Here is a 20,832-nt window from a genome sequence, read left to right as displayed (position 1 = left end):
TGGAAATGAAATTGTAAATATAACTTATGCAATAGTTTATGTAACTGTACTGCCACAATAAAAAGAATGGAACGTTGTTAAACGTGACTCTGAACAATTGCTGTCGTATGCAAATTACAATACAAGGTGTATTTGATAGGTGTGCACTGATTAATGCAAGGTCACTTGACTGCATTTTAACCAAGTGTCTCATTTTTATCCTGTTCCATTATCCATTATAAAAACCATTTTTTTTTTTTTTAAGCCTAGATGTAGGTATGATCCAATGCTGATCAACTTAATCTCCATGATGCTGACTGCTCTAAGGTAAAAGAAGAGCTCCCTCTAGTGAAGGTGTCTAAAACTACAATGTCAAAAGTGTTGAGCAGTCCACCACTACTTTATTCAACAGTTTTCTAGTTTATTCACTTGACATTACTACAGACCACTCCAGGCAAATTGACTAAAAATGTTCTAAATATTGTAAACATAATTAAATAAACCATTTGGCTCTGCAATAAGTAACACAGACATGCTAAAACAATTCACTGAAATGTTCTTATAGCATTGATACATATTTCAGTCAAAAGGCACTTTGGGAAAAAAACATTCTCCTTGAGCTGCAGAATGTCACACTGCATTTAAAGACAACCATTTCTTACAATCCTCAAATACTACAAAAAATTCCAAACATACAACCTCCTGAGTACAGATTTTTAAAAACTAGAATAAATTACAGACATGACCTGTTTACATTTACTGTAACAGTCTTTTCACATACTGCATGGTGTGAAATGACAAGCTGTAAACCTCTGAAGGTAAATGAGAATCTCTTAAAGGGGTAAAAATTGCTTAATTTTGTAGGAGTGTGTAGAATTTACAGTTCATCGTGTTTATAGGTGAATTCTCGAGCTGATATAAATCCATCCTTATCTTCATCCTCCTTCTGAAAGATGTCCTCAACCATCACTTCATGATGAGTATCATTGGCAGGGTATCCGTGTCTTTCAAACTCTTTACGCAGATACTCTTTTACCTGAAACAGACAGGTGTTTATAGGAATAACACAGTTGTTTGAAACACCCCCAAAACCCCTACTATTTAAAAATCATGCATGATGAACTGCTTTTAAATCACATACACTCAGTTCCAAACAATCAACTCTTTATTAAAAATTCAAGCACATTTCAACATCTTAACAAACCTCTGATTTGGAGAGTTTCCAGTCATCATTCAGGTCCATTTCCTGAAAGGACTCATGTGATCTGGGCCCATTTCGGATCTCCATGATCTCAATGTCAAAGATCAGAGTGCTCTCTGGAGGAATTTTACCTGGAAATAGGTACAAGGTATAGTTATCATTGTATATAATCAAAACTGTAAACACTTTGTTTAACACAGACTTAAAGAGATAGCTCACCTAAAAGTGAGAATTCTGTCATCATTTACTCACCCTCATGTCGTTCTAAACCTGTATGACTTTCTTTATGTCACAGAACACAAAAGGAGATGTAAGGCAGAATGACGGCTTCAGTCTCCATTCACTTACTTTTTAAAGAATAAATAGTGCAATGAAAGTAAATGTTGACTGTCAGTCCCTAAAATTCTGCCTTAAATCTCTTGAGTGATTCTCTCTAGGATGAGTCAATGATGACAGGACTTTCATATTTGGGTGCATACCTGCACATCATTGTGCACTTAATACATTCTATGTTTAATGGCTACATGGTAACACTTTACAACAAGGTTCTATTTGTTAACATTAGTAAATGCGTTAAGTATCATTAACAAACAATGAACAATATATTTTTACAGCATTTATTAATCTTTGTTAGTGTTATTCAACTTTAATCATAGAAGGTGAAGAAAACCAAAGATGCCCAAATAATGCCTGTGCATGACTCACCTTTGCCCTCTTTGCCATATGCAAGAGCTGGAGGGATGGTCAGTTTCCTCCTCTCCCCTGCACACATGCCTTGAAGACCCTTGTCCCATCCCTTGATCACCTCACGGATCCCCAATGTGAACCAGACAGGATTTTTATCTCCTTGATGACGGCTTCCAAGTGCAAGACATATGCATTAGTATTGCACACTAAATATATGCATAGACTAGATATTGTGTATTCAATAACAATAAACACTTCATGACAATAAAATCACCTGGAATGAAACATTGTGCCATTACTCTCCAGAAACCCGTCGTAGTGAACCAGAAGAATATCCCCGTATTTGGACTTTCGATGACATAGGAATGGTTTGTATAAAACTTCTATTTTCACCTCTGGCTCCGGAAGTTTTGCTCCATGCACATAAAAGAAGAATGCAGAGAAAATGCATGTCCACAACTCAAGAATCATCTTAGAATACAAAAATAAGCTTTTGACAACCTATAACATCGGTTCAGCCGATATTTCCTGTAGCACTCAAGGCTGAAAAAATTAAGCAAAGTCCCAAACAACCAGCAGAATTGAACAGCGCGACTACGTGGCAAGCAAAATTCCTATGTGGGGTCAATCCCAGACCCCAAAGTTACCCTACGTAAAATGTAACTGCCCTAAAATAGAGCACTGTGTTGTTATTGGTCTGCTTTCATTGAAGACACGCCTTATTTCCCAAATATTCCATTTTTATTGGACGCTACTCATGTTGTCTCAGTAGAACCACGCCCATACATGCAGACAGTATCCAATCAGAGACGCGCTAGGAGAAAATCCCACTGACGTCACGCGCATGGGCCGAGCTGTCTGTGATCATATGGATTGGTATTCTCGAAGCATTTGCGATAGTCGAAGACGCTATTGTTGTAGTTAAGAATTATCTCGAGTTTCTCAAAGCGATTTTCTGGGGCTCAGTGTTGCCACGACTAATGAATTGTCAAGAGACGCTCTACCATGGATGGAGTTTTATATAAATGGACCAACTATATCAGTGGTATGTATACTTTGACACTTTAAGGTTATATGCTCTATATGGGAAGTCTGTTAGACAGTTAGCCTGTTTGCTAAGCGCTCTACTAGTGTGTAAATGACGTTAAATTCAAGGGGTGTTTGGCTGGTACTTTTCCTAAAGCAATGACCAAAGACACATCTGATCTTATCTGCTAAGAGTATTTGCAGAAAAGTTTGTTTAGTTTCTGAGGGCTTTTGTTTTATAATATGTCTTTTGCATGGAGTTCAATTGGATCCTGCCTTAGTACTGACTGTAGCCATTTTTAGGAAAAATATACATGAAAAGCCACCACATTGTCAAGCCTCCACATTTTTCTTTTGTTTTGACTGGACGAACTAGCAAAGCTAGAATGAGTATGGATCTCAAGACGTCATCAAAGGCTTAACCTATGCCACGTCGATATCTGTGTCAATTACAGCATAAACTGTCACTGTTTTGTTGTTTTCTCTTTAAAGGTTGGCAGCCCCGTTGGTTTGTTCTTGAAGGAGGCACCCTTTCCTATTATGACTCGCAAGAAGACGCATGGAAAGGATGCAAGGGCAGCATCAAAATGTCTGTGTGTGAAATACAGGGTAAGGACAGGTTTAAGCTTAACCTGATCAGGAAAACCAAGTAATCATCACATCATAAGCAGCTATTCTTTATATGCTTTAGAACATCTCTACCTACATTCCCATGCAATAGGGCATAATACATGCTTACGTAAGTACTGTATTACAGCAATTGTGACTGATCTCACAAAAGTTATTTAGATTTATTTTTTATTTGATTTTTTTTGTCCTCCCTCCCTTCCCTTTGTAGTTCACCCATCTGATTTCACAAGGGTTGACCTGATCATTCCAGGGGAACAATACTTTTATCTCAGGGCAATTAATGCAGCAGAGAGGCAGAAATGGCTTGTGGCATTAGGAACGGCAAAAGCCTGTCTCACAGACAACCGCACCAAGAGAGAGAAGGGTGAGTGTTGTAATAAACAGGCTATACTTCATAGATCATCTTGTTTTTTTGTCTTCTTCAGACTTCTGTTAATGTAATGGTAAATAGTTAGTCTGTTAGATGTTAGACTTCTAAAAGGTGCCAAAATTAACTTTTAGCAGATGTACGCATTTAACATTTATGGACCAAAATACACTCACTGAGCACTTTATTAGGTACACCTTTACAACTACTTATTCATTCGATTATCTAATCAGCCAATCGTGTGGCAGAAGTGTAATGCTTAAAATCACGCATATATGGGTCATGAGCTTCAGTTAATGTTCACATCAACCATCAGAATGGGGAAAAAATTTGATCTCATTGATTTATACCGTGGCATGATTGTTGGCGCCAGACGGGCTGGTTTGAGTATTTCTTTAACTGTTGATCTTCTGGGATTTTCACGCACAACAGTCTCTAGAGTTTACTCAGAATGGTGCCAAAAACAAAAAACATCCAGTGAGCAGCAGTTCTGTGGACAGAAACACCTTGTTGATGAGAGAGGTCAACGGAGAATGGCCAGACTGGTTCGAACTGACAGAAAGTCTACGGTAACTCAGATAACCACTCTGTACAATTGTAGTGAGCAGAATAGCATCTCAGAATGCACAAAATGTCGAACCTTGAGGCGGATGGGCTACAACAACAGAGGATCATGTCTCACTTTATTAGGACCATAGTTTTCCTAATAAAGTGCTCAGTGAGTTTATTTTTGATTCTTTTCCATAGGGGAATATACAGATTTTTGACTAATAAAATGCCTTAATAACCTACCACTGACTAGCAGTAGCAAATAGCGAATCATGGTTTTGCCAGGCTGTGATGTATAATTAAGGCTATTGGCTATCTGAAAAAATTAAGGAGACATTTCCTTAGATATGTCCTGCCCCATCTTTCTGATTCAGTAGGATAAAGATCAACACAGGAAAGAAATTTGAATTCATCAAACCATTTCATGGGGTCTTTGAGCAATGAGATTACATACCCCATTGATCAGGCCATGACATCTCTTCATTTTGCAATTGTTCAAAGAGCTGTCTATCCCAGTCTTGAAGAAGATAAAACAATAGTTCTCTTTTATCTCCTCAGAGCTACAGGAAACAATAGTTGTCTTTTATATTCTCAGAGCTACAGGAGAATACAGTGGCTCTGAAAACAAAAATGTCTGAGCTGAGGCTATACTGCGACCTTCTCCTCCAGCAAGTGAACAAAATAAAAGACGATCCTCTGGCTGAGAAACCATCTGATTCTGAGGAGGTAAGGGAGAGTTTGAGGTTGACTAAGCTTTGTCAAAGTCTTAATTTTCAGACTCAGCCATCTGTATGCTTGCAGCACCTTTCAAGGATCTTTCAAGGTCATAGTTGGGGAAACTCAGACATTTATGCAATTAAAGGGATAGTTCATTCAAAAATTTAAATTCTCTCATCATTTACTCACCCTCATGCCATACCAGATGTATATGACTTTCGTTTTTCTGCAGAACCCAAACAAAGATTTTTAGAAGAATATATCTCAACTCTGTAGGTCCATACAATACAAGTGAATGGTGACTAAAACTTTTGGTTTTGGGTGAGAACAGACCAAAATATAACACATTTTTCATTATACATCTTTACATCTGCAGTCTCCTTGGTGATCATGATTTTTAGCTTAAGTTATCTAGTGCCATCTAACACTGCGCATGCATCAAGCCCTGGGAAGTGTAATTGAGCTTGAAATCGTGATTGCCAAGGAGACTGCAGATGTCAAGATGTATAGTGAAAAATTTGTTATATTTTGGTCTGTTCTCACTCAGAATCAATTGGATTGCTTCAGAAGACATGGAATTATTGAGTCTTATTGATTACTTTTGTGCTGCATTTATGTGCTTTTTGGAGCTTCAAAGTTCTGGGCACCATTCACTTGCATTGTATGGACCTACAGAGCTGGGATATTCTTCTAAACATTTTGTTTGTGTTCAACAGAAGAAAGAAAGTCTTACAAATCTTGGATGGCATGAAAGTGAGTAAACGATGATTTTTGGGTGAACTATCCCTTCAAACAATATTCAAGCTTGTAATGTTATCATTCAATATTCTTATGTTTTGTCTTCTCATTCTCACAACATTTGAGGATCAAAAATCAACGCTAAGCTGGTTAGACTTCGAAAATTGCTGTGGAAATTCTATTTTGTTATGTGTGGTTTTAAGATAGGGGATGAGACAGGAAGTCTGGTGAAGTCCACATGCACCACCTTCTTGAAGACTCTGGAAGAGTGTATGCAGATCGCCAGCCGGACGTTAAATCCAGACCTAATTAGTCGAACCCCTCCAGGCTCTCCCCCTGTGGCTGCCATCAAACCTCAGAAGGTATTAAACATAACCATCCACTGGAAAAAGCATCCTGCCTTTGGAAATGTTTTTGTCAAAACCTGAAGTGTAATGATTGTTTTTTCTGTAGATCAGACTTGCTTATCCAAAAAATCAGTACCCAGGAGAAAAGTAAGTCAGTAATATTAATGCACTCTTTTGGCTCAATTATGCATTTCTTTTTCTTTAACCTCCTCATTCTAAACATCCAGTATACAAGGTACATTTTAGATTTTTGTACTTCTTTGACAACATTTATGTTGTAAAACCAACTTCTAACTCTTAGAACATATTGATTTTGTATAACATATTCATTTTTGTATATTTTGTACATATAAGCTTTGTTTGTCAGGAATGTGGAATTAACTTATTATGGAATATGCAGATATGGACTATGCTTATTTTGTCATACAACAATTTTGAAAATGTGATGTTCAGTATAATGGATGATGTTTGGACTCAGCATTTTATACAACAATCTCCATATTACACAAATTGCATTCTAACATAATAACAAAGGACTAACAATAACAACTTGTAAGTTGCTCAAGGGAATTATTGTGCATTAAATACATGTTGTTCTTTAGTATTACTACACTATAATTGAAAAATGTATTAGGGTGTTAAACTTAGGCTATAATATTAATGATTACTCTGTAGACCTATTTATTACAAATTTGCTTGCAACACATTTTCATAAGTCAGAATTCATGAAACTGTTTAAATTGTATGTTCTGCAGACAGGAGGACTCCATAAACATGTCAGGTATTACATCAGCACAGGAGAGTGGACCAGAAAATGAACCACCTCCATCTCCACAGGAATACATACCAACACCTCCTGCAGGTATGCCAAACTCTCAGTCAATTGAGTTTCAAGCGTGGTAAACATATGTCAGTCGAGTTCAGACCTGCTAACACATGCAACAATTTGAGTGACCTCATTCCTCATTTCCTGTTTGGTCTACATGTTTTTCTATTTAGGAAGCAGTTTAATTGAGGAACATGAAGAGCACTTGGAGCCTCACAATGGCTCTTCATCAAGCACACAAGACCTTGTAGAGACTGTATCCCCTGCAGGAGAGGAAGAAAAAGACAGACCGACTGAAGAAGATCAACAGAGCCCCACACAGAGCAAAGAGCAGAAGTTCAATGAAGACATCCAGGCTTACCTGGAAGTGAATGAGCCTCAGTTTGATGGCAAACAGGAAGAGGAAGATAAAGTGGACACATTTTTCAGTACCATGAGCCACAGGTATGAGGCACCTCCGTTGCTGTGATCTTCAGGCTGAGCGAATGAGATCAAAGTACTACACAAATTCACATATGTCCTTTCAGAATCATTTGATCATGCTACTGTCAACACTACTATTAGGTTTTTGTTAACAGAAATGTGCTATATGCATTGTTACATTTTCAGTAAAAATCTAGATTCAGGGAGGATAAGTCACCATAGAGTGATAAAGTGTCCAGCAATAAATCCAACAGTGAAACATTGCTTTGGTTGTTTAAAGGAATGTTCTGGGTTCAATACAAGTTAAGCTAAATCGAAAGCATTTGTGGCATAATGTTGATTACCACAAAAATGTATTTTGACTTGTTCCTCCTTTTCTTTAAAAAAGCAAAAATCGAGGTGATAGTGAGGCACATACAATGGAAGTGAATGGGGGGCAAATTTTTTTTTTACGTTAAAGTACTAACTTTTTCAAAAGTATAACCACAAGACAAAAAGGATATGTGTGTAAACATGATTTTAGTGTCACTAAAATCACTTACAAACCTTTTCTGTGTAAAGTTATAGCTAATTTTACAGTTTCCTTACCATGACAATATAATGTCAACAAACCCTAAAATGACTGTAAAAATTACAATTTAAACAATTTAAAGTTAAAATAATACACAAGTTTTAACAGAAGAATTAATACAAGTGCTTTTATAAAATTATAAGCTTCACATTTCTGTGTTTAAACCAGCCAAAAATTGGCCACATTCACTTTCATTGTCCCCATTCCCTTCTATTGTAAGTGCCTCACTTGAACCTTGATTTTTTTTAATTTATTTTTTTTATCCCCAATTTGGAAAGCCCAATTCCCAATGCGCTCTTAGTGGTGGCGAACTGACTCGCCTCAATCCGGGTGGTGGAGGACGAATCTCAGTTGCCTCCGCAACTGAGACCCGTCAATCCGCGCATCTTATCATATGGCTTGTTGAGCATGTTACCGCGGAGACATAGCGTGTGGAGGCTTCACGCCATCCACCGCAGCATCCACGCACAACTCACCACGCGCTCCACCAAGAGCGAACCACATTATAGCGACCACGAGGAGGTTACCCCATGTGACTCTACCCTCCCTAGCAACCGGGCCAATTTGGTTGCTTAGGAGACCTGACTGGATTCACTCAGCACGCCCTGGATCGCGAACTCCAGGGGTGGTAGTCAGCGTCTTTACTCACTGAGCTATCCAGGCCCCAATTTGTGCTTTTTTTTTTAAAGAAAAGGAAGAATGAGTCGAAATAAATTTTTGTGGTAATCAACATTATATTATGCATTAATGCTGTCGATTTAGCTTAACTTTTATTGAACCTGGAATATTCCTTTAAGCAGCCTTTAAAGGTCCTTGAGCATATATTTAATTTTTCTTCAATTTCAATGCACTACCAGATGAACAAAATGCAATATTGTCAAACATGTTTCATAAACACTCCCCCATCTGTCATTGGTATCACGCCATTGGTTGAGCCAATCAATATGTTTAAAAGTTCGAGCTTAGTCGGACTAAAACAATAATTCATCTTTTTACAATGTCATGTAAACGTTTTAGTCAGACTGAAATTGTACCAGTCCGATTTTTGCAAAGTTGTACTAACAAACCTAGACAATGCGATTGTAGCTCGGCTTCGTTCAGCATGCATACTGTACATGTTAATCAGACCACAACTGGCCTTGAAATTGTGCACATGCTCTGAAAGACATAGGACGCGCAATGCGTATTTAACACTTCCTCAGCTGACGTCCTTTCTTATATTCGATTATGCATTGTATCAAGTATACTGAGTGAGAGGGTTTTTTTCACTTATTCAAGCAGTATTTTGCTTTCAGAAAAATGACTTGACGCTGGAATCTTGTTGCATGTCGCCTGGTTACAACGTGGTGTATAACAATTAACAATGGAATGCTTTCAACATGTAAAGATTTTAAAGAAAGTTTGTTCTTAATTAAATATTTATCATAGTATGTTTTCTTTTGATCACTGGAAATGAGGCCCCGTCTGTGATGAGGGTTTGTAGATTTTTTTTGTTATACATCTTTCTTCCATCGTCTTTATACAGTTTCTAGGTTATTACATAACTGCAACAGGCAAATTTGTTCTAAAAGCCCTAATATAGTGAAACAAAGTTAAATTGAACATGTATTGTAAAATGCTATCAAAGTAATGTTGCAGTATTTGGATATGAAGCCCTTTTCAGTATTATATGACTGTATGGAGGCTATACATCCTTTAATATACAGAACCTGTATTTAATGTGTGCTGTACAAAGTAATGTCTCTTCATTAATGTTCTTAATGCTAATCCTTAAAGGGTTAGTTCACACAAAAAATGTTGTTCCAAACACTTCTTTCTTTCTTCTGTGGAACGCAAAAGGGATGTAGGCAAAATGTTAACCTCAATCATCATTCACTGCAATTGCATCTTTTTCCATACAATAAAAGTGAATGGTGACTGAGACTGAACATTTGGCCTAACATCTCCTGTGTTACATGGAAGAAAGAAAGTCATATGGGTTTGAAACATCATGAGGGTGAGTAAATGATGACAGAATTTTCAAGATTTCATGAGACAAGACTGCATGCTCTAATCTGATTTTCCTCTGCTTTGGCTATGCATGCTTTTTGTATGTGGGGTTTAATTTAATCAAAAATGTGTTTAATTGATGTGTGTACTAATGCACTCATGTTGTACTTGTCTGAATGTCTGTGGTTTTTCTTGTAGATTTAGTGATATAATACTGGAGGACGGCAGTGGTATTCCTACACAGGCCTTTTTGGATTCTTGCTATGCTATAGTACCAATTTTAGGTAGGAAAGTCACTCTTTTACTCTCTCTCTCTCCCTTTTCCACCATTCATTCTTTTCTTTTGCTTTGTATCTTTCCTCTGGTCAGTCCCCAGCTGTCTCTGTCAGTGCTTTCCTCATTGGTTCTGTGCTTATAAAAAGGTTGAAAAAGGGATATTGGGTACATTCAGTTGATTTCACTGCATGTGTTGTCTTACCATGTCCCCTCATTTCATTTTTTCTTGAAAACTGTCTGTATCCCGCATTTCTCCATCCAGTTAATCACTTAATCCCCATCAGGCATGGTCGTGCATGCTCTGGTATGTTTATACTAGGACAGTTTGAGTATTTGATATGGGCTGCTGGGACCAAGAACAGGATACACTGTGGATTAAGTCAATTTCTCTCTTTGCCGAAACTCTTGCTAAAGTTCAACTGTTTAAATAAAAAAATAAAAAAGTGATTTTTCAGTGCCACATTTGAACAAAGTGAAACATTGTGTATAGTTTTAAGAAGTCTGCCTGCATTTTTATGTACTCATTACAGTCTAATTAAAAGCAGAAACCCTTAAAATCACAGAAAAACTATCCAATGTACAGTATACAACTAACTGCACAGATATAGTTATATTGTCAGAAAATACTTAAAAGTACTTAAAGGCTTTCTCCCTTCAGACAAGCTTGGACCAAATGTCTTTGCTCCAGTTAAAATGGATTTTGTGGGGAATATTAAGGTAAGTGTCAGTTTCCATGTGACATACACAAAACATAAAATTATTAAGACTCACTGCATCCTTTTATAGATTGGGCAAGAATGGTAAATAATACATTATGTATTACAGATAATAGAGGAAAACATGAGCTTTAATGACGTACATGTTATTAGTAGGAGTGTGAAAATTTATTGAAGCATCTGATAATTCAAATTCAATACATTTATTATGAAATTTAATAATCCTATTCATTTCTCATCCAAAATAAAATGCTTAAAGGAATATTCCGGTTCAATACAAGTTAAGTCATATCGACGGGATTTGTGGCAAAAAAAAAATTTCTTTAAAAAAGCAAAAATCTGGGTTCCAGTGAGGCACTTACAATGGAAGTGAATGGGGCCAAACCGTAAATGTTAAAATACTCACTGTTTCAAAAGTATAATGACAAGACATAAACAATATGCGTGTTAACATGATTTTAGTGTTATAAAATCACTTACACATTTTTCTGAGTAAAGTTATAGCCAATTTTACAGCTTCATTGCCATGACGATGTAATGTCAACAGACCATAAAACGACTGAAAAATTATGATTTTAATAACTTTACAGCTCAAATTATACACAAGTTTTAACAGAAGAATTAATATATGCTCACTTAACACTTTATTAGGAACACTATGGTCCTAAATTAGTGCCCTGTGTGGTCTTCTGCTGTTGTAGCCCATTCGCCTCAAGGTTCAATGTGTTGTGCATTCTGAGATACTACTCTGCTCTCTACAACTGTACAGAGTGGTTATCTGAGTTACTGTAGCTTGAACCAGTCTGGCCATTCTCCATTGACCTCCTGTGCAAATAGAGATTTCAGTGGCATTTCCGTTCACAGAACTTCTGCTCACTGGATGTTTTTGGTTTTTAGCACCATTCTGAGTAAACTCTAGAGACTGTTGTGCGTGAAAATCCCAGGAGATCAGCAGTTACAGAAATACTCAAACTAGCCCGTCTGGCACCAACAATCATGCCACGCCCTAAATCAGTGAGATCAAATTTTTTCCCCATTCTGATGGTTGAACATTAACTGAAGCTCCTGACCCGTATCTGCATGATTTTATGCACTGCATTGCTACCACGTGATTGGCTGATTACATAATCGCATGAATATGGAGATGTACAGGTGTACCTAATAAAGTGCTCAGTGAGTGTAAGTGCTTTTATAAAATTATAAGCTTCACATTTCTGCCTTCAAACCCTCCAAAAATGGGCCCCATTTACTTCTATTGTAAGTGCCTTATTGTTACCTTGATTTTTTTTTCTTTTTACTTTAAAAGAGGGACAAGTCGAAATTATTTTTTGTGGTAATCAACATTATGCCACAAATGCTGTCAGTTGAGCCCTGGATATTCCTTTAAGCCTGTAAATGCAAAAATCTGCTGTATTGTTTTGAAATCAGACCGAATTGCGACCAAATGTTAGATTTTAAGATTCTTAAAATTAATAAAAAAACATTTACTCTGTTTCTGTTTTTGGATGGAATGCCACCATCACCACTAGAGGTAGACATAGCTTGAATATGTGTGTGTGTGTATATGTGTGTGTATATGTGTGTTTGTATATATATGTGTGTGTATATATATATATGTATGTAATTATGTATGTATGTGTGTGTGTGTGTGTATATATATATATATATATATATATACGTGTGTGTGTGTGTGTGTGTGTGTGTGTAATTGGATATTTTTTTTTATATAAAAATACAAATTTCAGCAACCCTTCATGAAATTTGATCATTCTTATTTTCATCCTCAGAAAGTACAGCAGAAGGTGGTGTCAGATCCTGAGAGTTTCCCCACACTGCAGAGCGTCGTGCTGCATGAGGTGGAGACAGAGGTGGCACAGGTGCGGAATTCAGCTACAGAAGCGCTGCTGTGGCTCAAACGTGGTCTGAAGTTCCTCAAAGAATTCCTTTTTCAAATTAACACAGGGGAGAAGGACATTCAAGGAGCTCTTAGTAAGTCACATGATCAAATGTCAAACAGTGTTGCTTTTGAATTTCAACATACAAAAAAATTCACACATGGTTCAAAAGGCCTCTGCAACTTCATAGATGCAGATATAATGGGTAATATCTGCCTGCTGGAATTGATTTTCAATGGTATTTTTTTACTGTTATGAGAATATATTTTTGTCTACTTCAGCTGAATCAGTTACAAAACCAGTGACAGTTACAACAGAACCATATTTTGCCCCTACATTTTAAATATCTGGGGCATTTTTGTCACTTTCAGTGGCAAATTTGCCCAGAGCCCTGGTTAATTGCTAGCCCTGCTTCTTACTGTGATGGTGGTGGTGATGTTGTTTTTTTTTTTTTTTTTTTTTTTTTTTTTTTGTATCTAATTCTGAAAGATTTTAAACTCAAACCTTTTTTTTATCTCTCTCCAGATAATGCATATGGAAAAACACTAAGGCAATTTCATGGATGGGTTGTGCGAGGTGTTTTTGCGGTAATTATTAATGTGCTGTTTTCCATTCAAAGATGAAGTGTGTAAAAAAAAATAGTAGTGCAAAAAGTGCCACTATAGCATCACCAGAGGGAATGACAAATAGTGACTGTTTTCAAACAGATTTCTGGAATACTCCCCTCATCTTGCTTTGGTTGTACAAATGGATAGTCCTGCCCCAAACTCACACCATTGGTCAAGCCAGTGTTGCTATGTTGAGCTGTTTCGGATACTCAAACAAACTGAGCAATGTTTTGATAGCGCCACCTACAACCTACAAATTGAAAACCATAGTTAATTTTGGATTACCATACAATCTCTGTACATGAAGCTGGGTTATGAGAAAGTATTTTGATGTGAATTCAAACCTTCTTATGCCTTTCTGTCTGTTTTTGTGTGTGTATTTACCATATGTGTATTAGCTGGCTCTACGGGCCGCCCCATCCTATGAGGGTTTCATGGCTGCTCTGGTCTCTCATGAAGGCGATGAGTTGAAGGAGGGCTTCACCAAAGGCATGCATAGAGACCTGGAGATCTATCTGCCTGCTATGGAGAAACAGCTGTCCATCCTGGACTCTCTCTATGATGAGTACGGCCTGGAATCAGACGAGATTGTGTGACTAACACATACAAACCCGCACAGTTATTAGAGCTTGCTGCTGACAAAATTGATCAGTGTTTCAGCGGCGGAGTTGTTCACTCTCTCGCTTGCTGTGATAACCAAGCCTAATTTGTGGAGGTTTGTGTTTAAGAAGGCAGGGAGGTTTCGGTAAGGCTGGGCTTGATATGACTGACCAATAGGAGTGTTTAGAGAATGTGGAATCTGCAGACTCTGACTAAAAACACCAGTAACAAATTTCCCTGCAAAATGTAAAAAGCCACATCAAATGCTAAAAGTGTTTCAGGTGTTTTCAGGGAACAGATATATTTTTATAAACCTTCTGTTTTGGAGCATCAGAGTACAATTGGAAAATTGTAAAGATTGCATACCATATGTTTACCTGGCAGTGAAATCAGTGTTACTCACAGTAAATGCACATTTGATTTGATCCTCAATTGAAATAATGCATTGTATTCATTTAGGTACATGCTTTTCTCTCATCTTAGGCTAGCACAATGAAAGGAAAATGATTTTTTGAGTCATTAAGATATTCATGTATCATAAACAATCCAGTTACAATACTTACAGTATATTACAATATAGTGTGGTGGCTACTGACATTGTTTACCATTTAGTGAAGATGTTCACAATGGCTCAAATCCTGGACTCTGAGTTTCTTGGTTTAGTGGAGAGATTCCCCACTACAGAGAACATGTAGCTTAAATTCTGTAATGCATGCCAAGTTCTGTATTCATCTACAAAAGGAAAAATGTCATGGTATTTTCTTGCTTCCTTTATTTATTGACTTATTTATATAAATGATGATTATAACTGTTGATTTTATTGTAAGAATCACTCTATACTTAAATCATAAGAACAATAGGCCTACTAATTTGTGCATGTTGTGTTGCATGGGTTCCTTTTGTATATTTCTAAATGAATCCAAATTTAAATTACTAAGTGATTAACAGATAGTATGAGGATGACTATTCGATTCAGTTTAGATTTTATTCTAAATGTATTCCATAAAGTTTTAACCTAAAATCCCTCTACCTGATGAACCAACATGGTGATTTACAGCACAAATATGCTCCTTTAACATTGCACACATACTTTATTTCAATTCCAAGAATGGCTGAGCTGAAATGTCAAATTTTATCCAATTTGTCCTCTTTGAGGCCTTGGATTAAATTTTTATTAAAACATTAAGCTTCAGATGAATAGCAGAGATGTGACATTATGCGAAATGTTAATGTATCTTTTAACCGTCTATTTGTGAATTCTCCAAGCATATTCATATAAAAAAAAAAAAAAATCTTTGCACCATTATGTAAGTAAATTAAGGCTTTTTTGTTTTTGTTTTCTCCCAGGAATAGCACACATGATCCATGATGTCATTGACTAGTATTAAAGCAGAATGTTTGTATGGTATGCCTTTTTATATGTACATACTTTTAACTTTCATTGTACTTTTTATTTATGTCCTAAGTGTTATTTTTAAATTGTATGTCATTTATACCAAACTGCCTGCAATGTGTTTTTAATCGTAACATTGAATAATATGCTAAATATTTAGCAAAACAGGTAATCATTTAATTTGTATTTTCAAAAATGTGAGGTAACTAGAGTAATTATCCATGCATTCAAGTGACAGTTTTAGATACAAGTAATGTTACGTGGTTGCTATGACACTCAATCCTTCAATATATGGGTGTAGTTGGCAGGATACTCTCAACCACAAGGATGATCACTAGACTCGGTAATAAGGGCCAAGAATAGAAAGATTGTGTTTATGTGCTTGTGCATGTGTGATAGAGAGATGGAAATGTTTCTAATGAAACTTTAGCAAAAACACAGTATAGTAAATAACTGGAAGCACTAATTCTCTCTCTTGGAGAATGTATTCTACATGACTGATCTGTTGTAACTAAATGTACTACTAAATTTGAATGTAGTATTTATTAAATGATCATCATGACATTTCTGAAATGGGCTATGTTGTGTTCCATACACCAAGTAAACACTTTCACTATGCAGCATTGCTCCATCCATTTTCAAAGGCTGGTGGGAAATCATTCCGGAGGTCAGTTTTGGCAGTATGGTGGAACTGGTTCTGGGTGGCCAGGTTTACCTCTTGCAACATCACATCACACTATCAACAACTTCTTGGGTCATGCTCATAGTTTTCCAGTGACCTGAATTCAAACCATGACTGAATTAAATCACATCTTTGGGAGGCAAAGGTCTAGTATGTTAAATTTTAGTACACCAAACAGAACTTAAAATATTTTGCATATGATACTATATTATTCAGAAACATTGGGAAACGCTAATAAAATTGAATGTGTGTAGGCGATTTAAAGGGATAATTCACCCAAAAATGAAAATTCTCCCATTTACTCACCCTCATGCTATTCCAGATGTGTATGACTTTCTTTCTTCTGCTGAACACAAATATTTTTTTAAGAATATCTCGGCTCTGTAGGTCCACACAATGCAATTGAATGGTGATCAGTTGATCAATGATTATCTTTGAAGCTCCAAAAAGGACATAAAATCAGCATAAAAGTAATCTATATGACTCCAGTGGTTAAATCAATGTCTTCTGAAGTGATCCAGTTGGTTTTGATAGAGAATAGACCACAATATAACTCCTTTTTCACTGTACATCTTGCAGTCTCTAGGCATGATAATGATTTAGAGCTCACTTACACTTCCTAGTACTTGACACATACACAGAGCACAAGATAGTGCTAAAGGAAGTGTAATCAAGCTTGAAATCATGATCTCCAAGAAGACTGCTATCAAGATGTACAGTCAAAAAGGAGTTACATTTTGGTCTGTTCTCACCCAAAACCAACTGGATTGCTTCAGAAGACAATGATTAAACCACTGGAGTCTTATGGATTACTTTTATGATGACTTCATCTCCTATTTGGAGCTTCAAAGGCCTGATCACCATTCAGTTGAATTGTATGGACCTATAGAGCTGAGATATTCTTCTAAAAATCTTTGTATGTGTTCAGCAGAAGAAAGAAAGTCATACATACTTCGATGACATGAGGGTGAGCAAATGATGGGAGAATTTTCATTTTTGGGTGAACCTTTAATAGTAAAACAAGAAGTCACATGAGGCCATGCGGTACATTGATTTTACAAGATGAAAAGGATGTTCTGAGGCACGATGCAAAGCCATGGTAAAATCACTGTAACACACGGACTCGAGTGGGTGCTGATATACAATGGCAGCAAATTTACCACATGCTTTGGAAAATTATGACGTTATGAAACTGAAAACAAAGTTATCAAACGAAAACTGATTAGTGTGGGCGTGGCCTAAGTCTTTGAACAAGGCTGATTCAATGAGAATTTGAGTCCGAACTATTAGTTAATTCGATTTTTATATTGAAAGCTCATTAAATCCATTTTTCGATGAAAAAATACTTTCCCCAATCCTAGCTTAATATTTAGAGACAATTATAAGCAATTTATTTGTAGGTTCATTCCACCGACAAGTGTGACAACTGTGTAAACTTGTCTCAACCAATGGTGTGAGCTCAGGGCGGGACAGTCTGTCCAGTGGGAAATGAGTTGAGTTCGAAACTTTATCGGAATCAGTTTTTATTTTTTTCAATTGAAGAGGTTTTCATGGGGTTGAGGCAGCACCTCCTGGATGTTCCTGGTTGATACACATCTACATTTATTTCTCATTAAAATGTTTTCATCCCCTACCTTTCTATTGCATCTTGCATAGCATATTTGCCACTCCCTCCTGTAGGTTAGGGATTTTCACTGGGCCTTGGGTGACAGCTGGGTCCTCTCATTTTTCTGCCTTAGAGGCCCCCTGTCCTCGGTGCTGCACGACCACTGCAATTTGACACCTTTTAACCTGCTCTGGTATAATCCATCATCATATCTGCAATATGGCAGCTGCCTTCTTTCCCTATTTAATTTGACCACCATCCCCAGTCTATAAGATTTCAAAAGAACACATTTCAAAGCTGACCCCCAAACTTCAGAAAGCCAGACTATAAGCTTATCAGAAAGTTTCCACCGAGCCCCAATGGAAAGTCCTGAGCAGCTACAACTAAATAAGACTCAATATAAGACCTCACACCCTGTCCCATTCGGCTGTCTCCAAAGTCTCATATCCTGGCATGTTCCCAACAAAGTTCAGAATCAGATTGTGTTATGCAATGCATATAAGCCATTGCCTAGCTCATCTGCAGGCAAAATTACTATAATGCAATAAGTGGGAAAAGATATGGCTGTATAATGCGGTTACAGAATGGCAACATCTTCAAAAATATTTGTACCCAGCTCTTCTGGTTGCTGCCAACCACACACACACACGGACACTGCCCGTCAACACTGCAAAGCCTTGTGCTGGCTCTATAGTTTGTTCTAGCGCAAAGGGTTTGCTTCTCGGAGAGCTTTCGACAGCGTCGTCTGTTACCTTGCTTAGTCACCTTCTCTTCACAATGATCAATACACAGTCAGTCACTGTCAGGCCACATGCACACATAAACAGTCTCTTTTAGCAGCAGAGCCAAAGACTTGGCACAGAAATGCTGATAGTCATCTAACTGCGGCTGGCTGTGATCTAGTACAGAGCTTAGTCAGCTACAATACCTTGATGAGCAAGAGAAACTCATCAAGTATACAGCAATGAAAGCTGTATAATTGCCCTCTGGAGCAAGGTTATTTTCGCTAAAGGAACAGAGTTCACCCAAAAATGAAAATTCTGTTTCTCACCCTCATGTGTTCCAAACCCATATGACTTTCTTTATTGACTTGCATTGTTTAGTGCTAAAAACAATGCATGGAATGACTTGAAGTTCAGTCATGAAACTCTACTTGGTACAAGCTGGTAGTTACTTTGAACTTGTTATCTGTTAGCCATAATCTCCATAATTTTTATTTGTATAGCACTTTTCACAACACACATCATTTCAAAGCAGCTTTACAGAAATTATTCTTTAACAGAAAAAGTTGTAATATAGTAATGTCTTTGAGTCATAATAGTGTGGTTTAATAATAATAATAATAATAATAAAATGATTGTAAACTCTGCTTTTAAATAAATAAAAATAATATGATTTATATTTAGACCCCCAGTGAGCAAGTTTAAGTCGACTGTGGCAAGGAACACAAAACTCCATAAGATGTTGGTTAATGGAGAAAAATAACCTTGGGAGAAACCAGGCTCACTGTGGAGGCCAGTTTCCCTCTGGCTAAACAGCATGAATATAATTCCAATATTAGTTATTTAAGTGCAGGACAAGTCAAGATTTAAAATTAGTGAACTTAGTAAGTGTTAGGGGCCAATGTTTAAACAAAAAGCTTTTGTGTTAACTGTAAGATTAATTACTAAATTCTTAGAATTTACATTCTTAATCAACTGCGGAAGTGCAAACAAATGCATTGTCTTTTGTTATTTAGCTGATGAAGGCTGCAGTTAATTTATTATCTATATATTCCATTTTGAGAGTGTAGTCCATCCTTTGACCAAGGTGATGCAGGCAGAGGTCAGTAAAGTGCACTGCAGTTCGATTGTAAGCTTGTGGCAGATTCATTTCCGGTGGGGTCCATCTGAAGTCCAAGTTTCAGCCAGTGTCCAGTGAAGTATCTCATGTCTGACGGTTGGTGCTGGCATCAGTTCATCCTCTGTGAAGTCCATCGTAGTAGACTGAAGTGATATCTGGCTGGCACGGGATGCAGTTAGTCATCATCACTCAACAACACGCAGTAGTGGGAGTCGGACATCAGGCAGGACCAGAGCTGGATCTGGCAGGCTCTGGTAACCTCGTATGTATCCCGAGGTTAAGACATCCCGGGGTTGCACCAACTCCAAATGGAGGCATAATTTCCACTCACGGTTAAGGTTAAGGAAAGGGTTAGGTAAGGGACTCCCTATATCTTTAATGGCGGTTTGGAACTCCTGCCCCTTTTTGGAGCAATGTCTGCAGCTATATCCTCTCTCGATGCAGTATGTCTTGTGTATGTCTACTTGAGAAGCAGCAACAGCAGCATGTCCTCATGCTAACAGAGTATGTCTGTGTATGTTCTAGCAATAACAAGTCTTCGTATTTGCACTGCAGCATCGTTGCATATCTAGTCCGCCAAGACCATATCAATAGCCCCTTTCACACATGCAACCAGGTAAATTACAGGAAAATCGCTGGGTTGCCTTTACTGGTAAATGTACCACATGTGCTGTTCACACATACTATCAAAATGGACATTTATAGGTACTAATAATACAACTTCTCATTAAGGCAAATTGACCAGTGTTTTCAAAAGGGTCATATTCACAGATGATTGCATTAAATTCTCAGGAAAATGCTCTATGTGTGAAAGGGGCTGATGTGTCATACCTACAACATGCTAAATCATTACCAGACTTGTCATGACTGACTATTTTTATGATACTTATGATTACCAACTGCCATTGTAATGAAAAGACAGACCAGGAAATTCATTAAAATATCTTCTTTTGTGTTCCACATAAGAGAGAAAGTTACATAGGTTTGGAACGATATGAGTAAATTATGAGTAAATTATGACAGAATTTTCATTTTTGGATGAACTATCCCTTTAACACCTTTTCATTTCATTTTCTGAGTAGGTATGGATCAACAAAATATGTATATTTTTTAACCTCACAAAATTTGTACAGTTATTTAAGAGAGAAAATGAATCAAAAGATA

General features: G+C 37.1%; 2 protein-coding genes across 2 annotated transcripts; one reads left to right on the top strand and one right to left on the bottom strand.

Moving 5' to 3' along the window:
* Positions 1–376: 376 nt before the first annotated feature.
* Positions 377–2,495, bottom strand: fkbp14 (FKBP prolyl isomerase 14). The gene is made up of 4 exons (XM_051721066.1): positions 2,142–2,495; positions 1,886–2,037; positions 1,184–1,311; positions 377–1,015 (listed from the first exon to the last, which is right to left on the bottom strand). Exons 1-4 carry the CDS (start codon positions 2,336–2,338, stop codon positions 857–859), a joined length of 636 nt encoding a protein of 211 aa, XP_051577026.1. The 5' UTR covers positions 2,339–2,495; the 3' UTR covers positions 377–856.
* Positions 2,496–2,741: 246 nt separating this feature from the next.
* Positions 2,742–16,096, top strand: plekha8 (pleckstrin homology domain containing, family A (phosphoinositide binding specific) member 8). The gene is made up of 13 exons (XM_051721396.1): positions 2,742–2,912; positions 3,386–3,502; positions 3,732–3,887; positions 5,035–5,165; positions 6,098–6,256; positions 6,348–6,388; positions 6,997–7,103; positions 7,241–7,511; positions 10,249–10,334; positions 10,985–11,043; positions 12,830–13,031; positions 13,463–13,524; positions 13,944–16,096. Exons 1-13 carry the CDS (start codon positions 2,873–2,875, stop codon positions 14,139–14,141), a joined length of 1,629 nt encoding a protein of 542 aa, XP_051577356.1. The 5' UTR covers positions 2,742–2,872; the 3' UTR covers positions 14,142–16,096.
* The last annotated feature ends 4,736 nt before the right edge of the window (positions 16,097–20,832 follow it).

Source organism: Myxocyprinus asiaticus, chromosome 16 (assembly GCF_019703515.2).
Source record: "Myxocyprinus asiaticus isolate MX2 ecotype Aquarium Trade chromosome 16, UBuf_Myxa_2, whole genome shotgun sequence".
NCBI classification, from domain to species: Eukaryota; Metazoa; Chordata; class Actinopteri; order Cypriniformes; family Catostomidae; genus Myxocyprinus; species Myxocyprinus asiaticus.
Note: the sequence above shows the minus strand (reverse complement) of the source record. Positions and strands in the feature narration are given on the sequence as shown.

Coding starts and splice junctions, on each gene's coding strand:
- fkbp14 (XM_051721066.1), bottom strand. CDS start 2,338: ATGATTCTTGAGTTGTGGACATGCATTTTCTCTGCATTCTTCTTTTAT. Junction 1,312..1,885: donor ATATGGCAAAGAGGGCAAAG/GTGAGTCATGCA, acceptor ACCTATTTCCAG/GTAAAATTCCTCCAGAGAGC. Junction 1,016..1,183: donor GGAAACTCTCCAAATCAGAG/GTTTGTTAAGAT, acceptor TGTCTGTTTCAG/GTAAAAGAGTATCTGCGTAA.
- plekha8 (XM_051721396.1), top strand. CDS start 2,873: ATGGATGGAGTTTTATATAAATGGACCAACTATATCAGTG. Junction 2,913..3,385: donor ATGGACCAACTATATCAGTG/GTATGTATACTT, acceptor TTCTCTTTAAAG/GTTGGCAGCCCCGTTGGTTT. Junction 10,335..10,984: donor TGCTATAGTACCAATTTTAG/GTAGGAAAGTCA, acceptor TTCTCCCTTCAG/ACAAGCTTGGACCAAATGTC.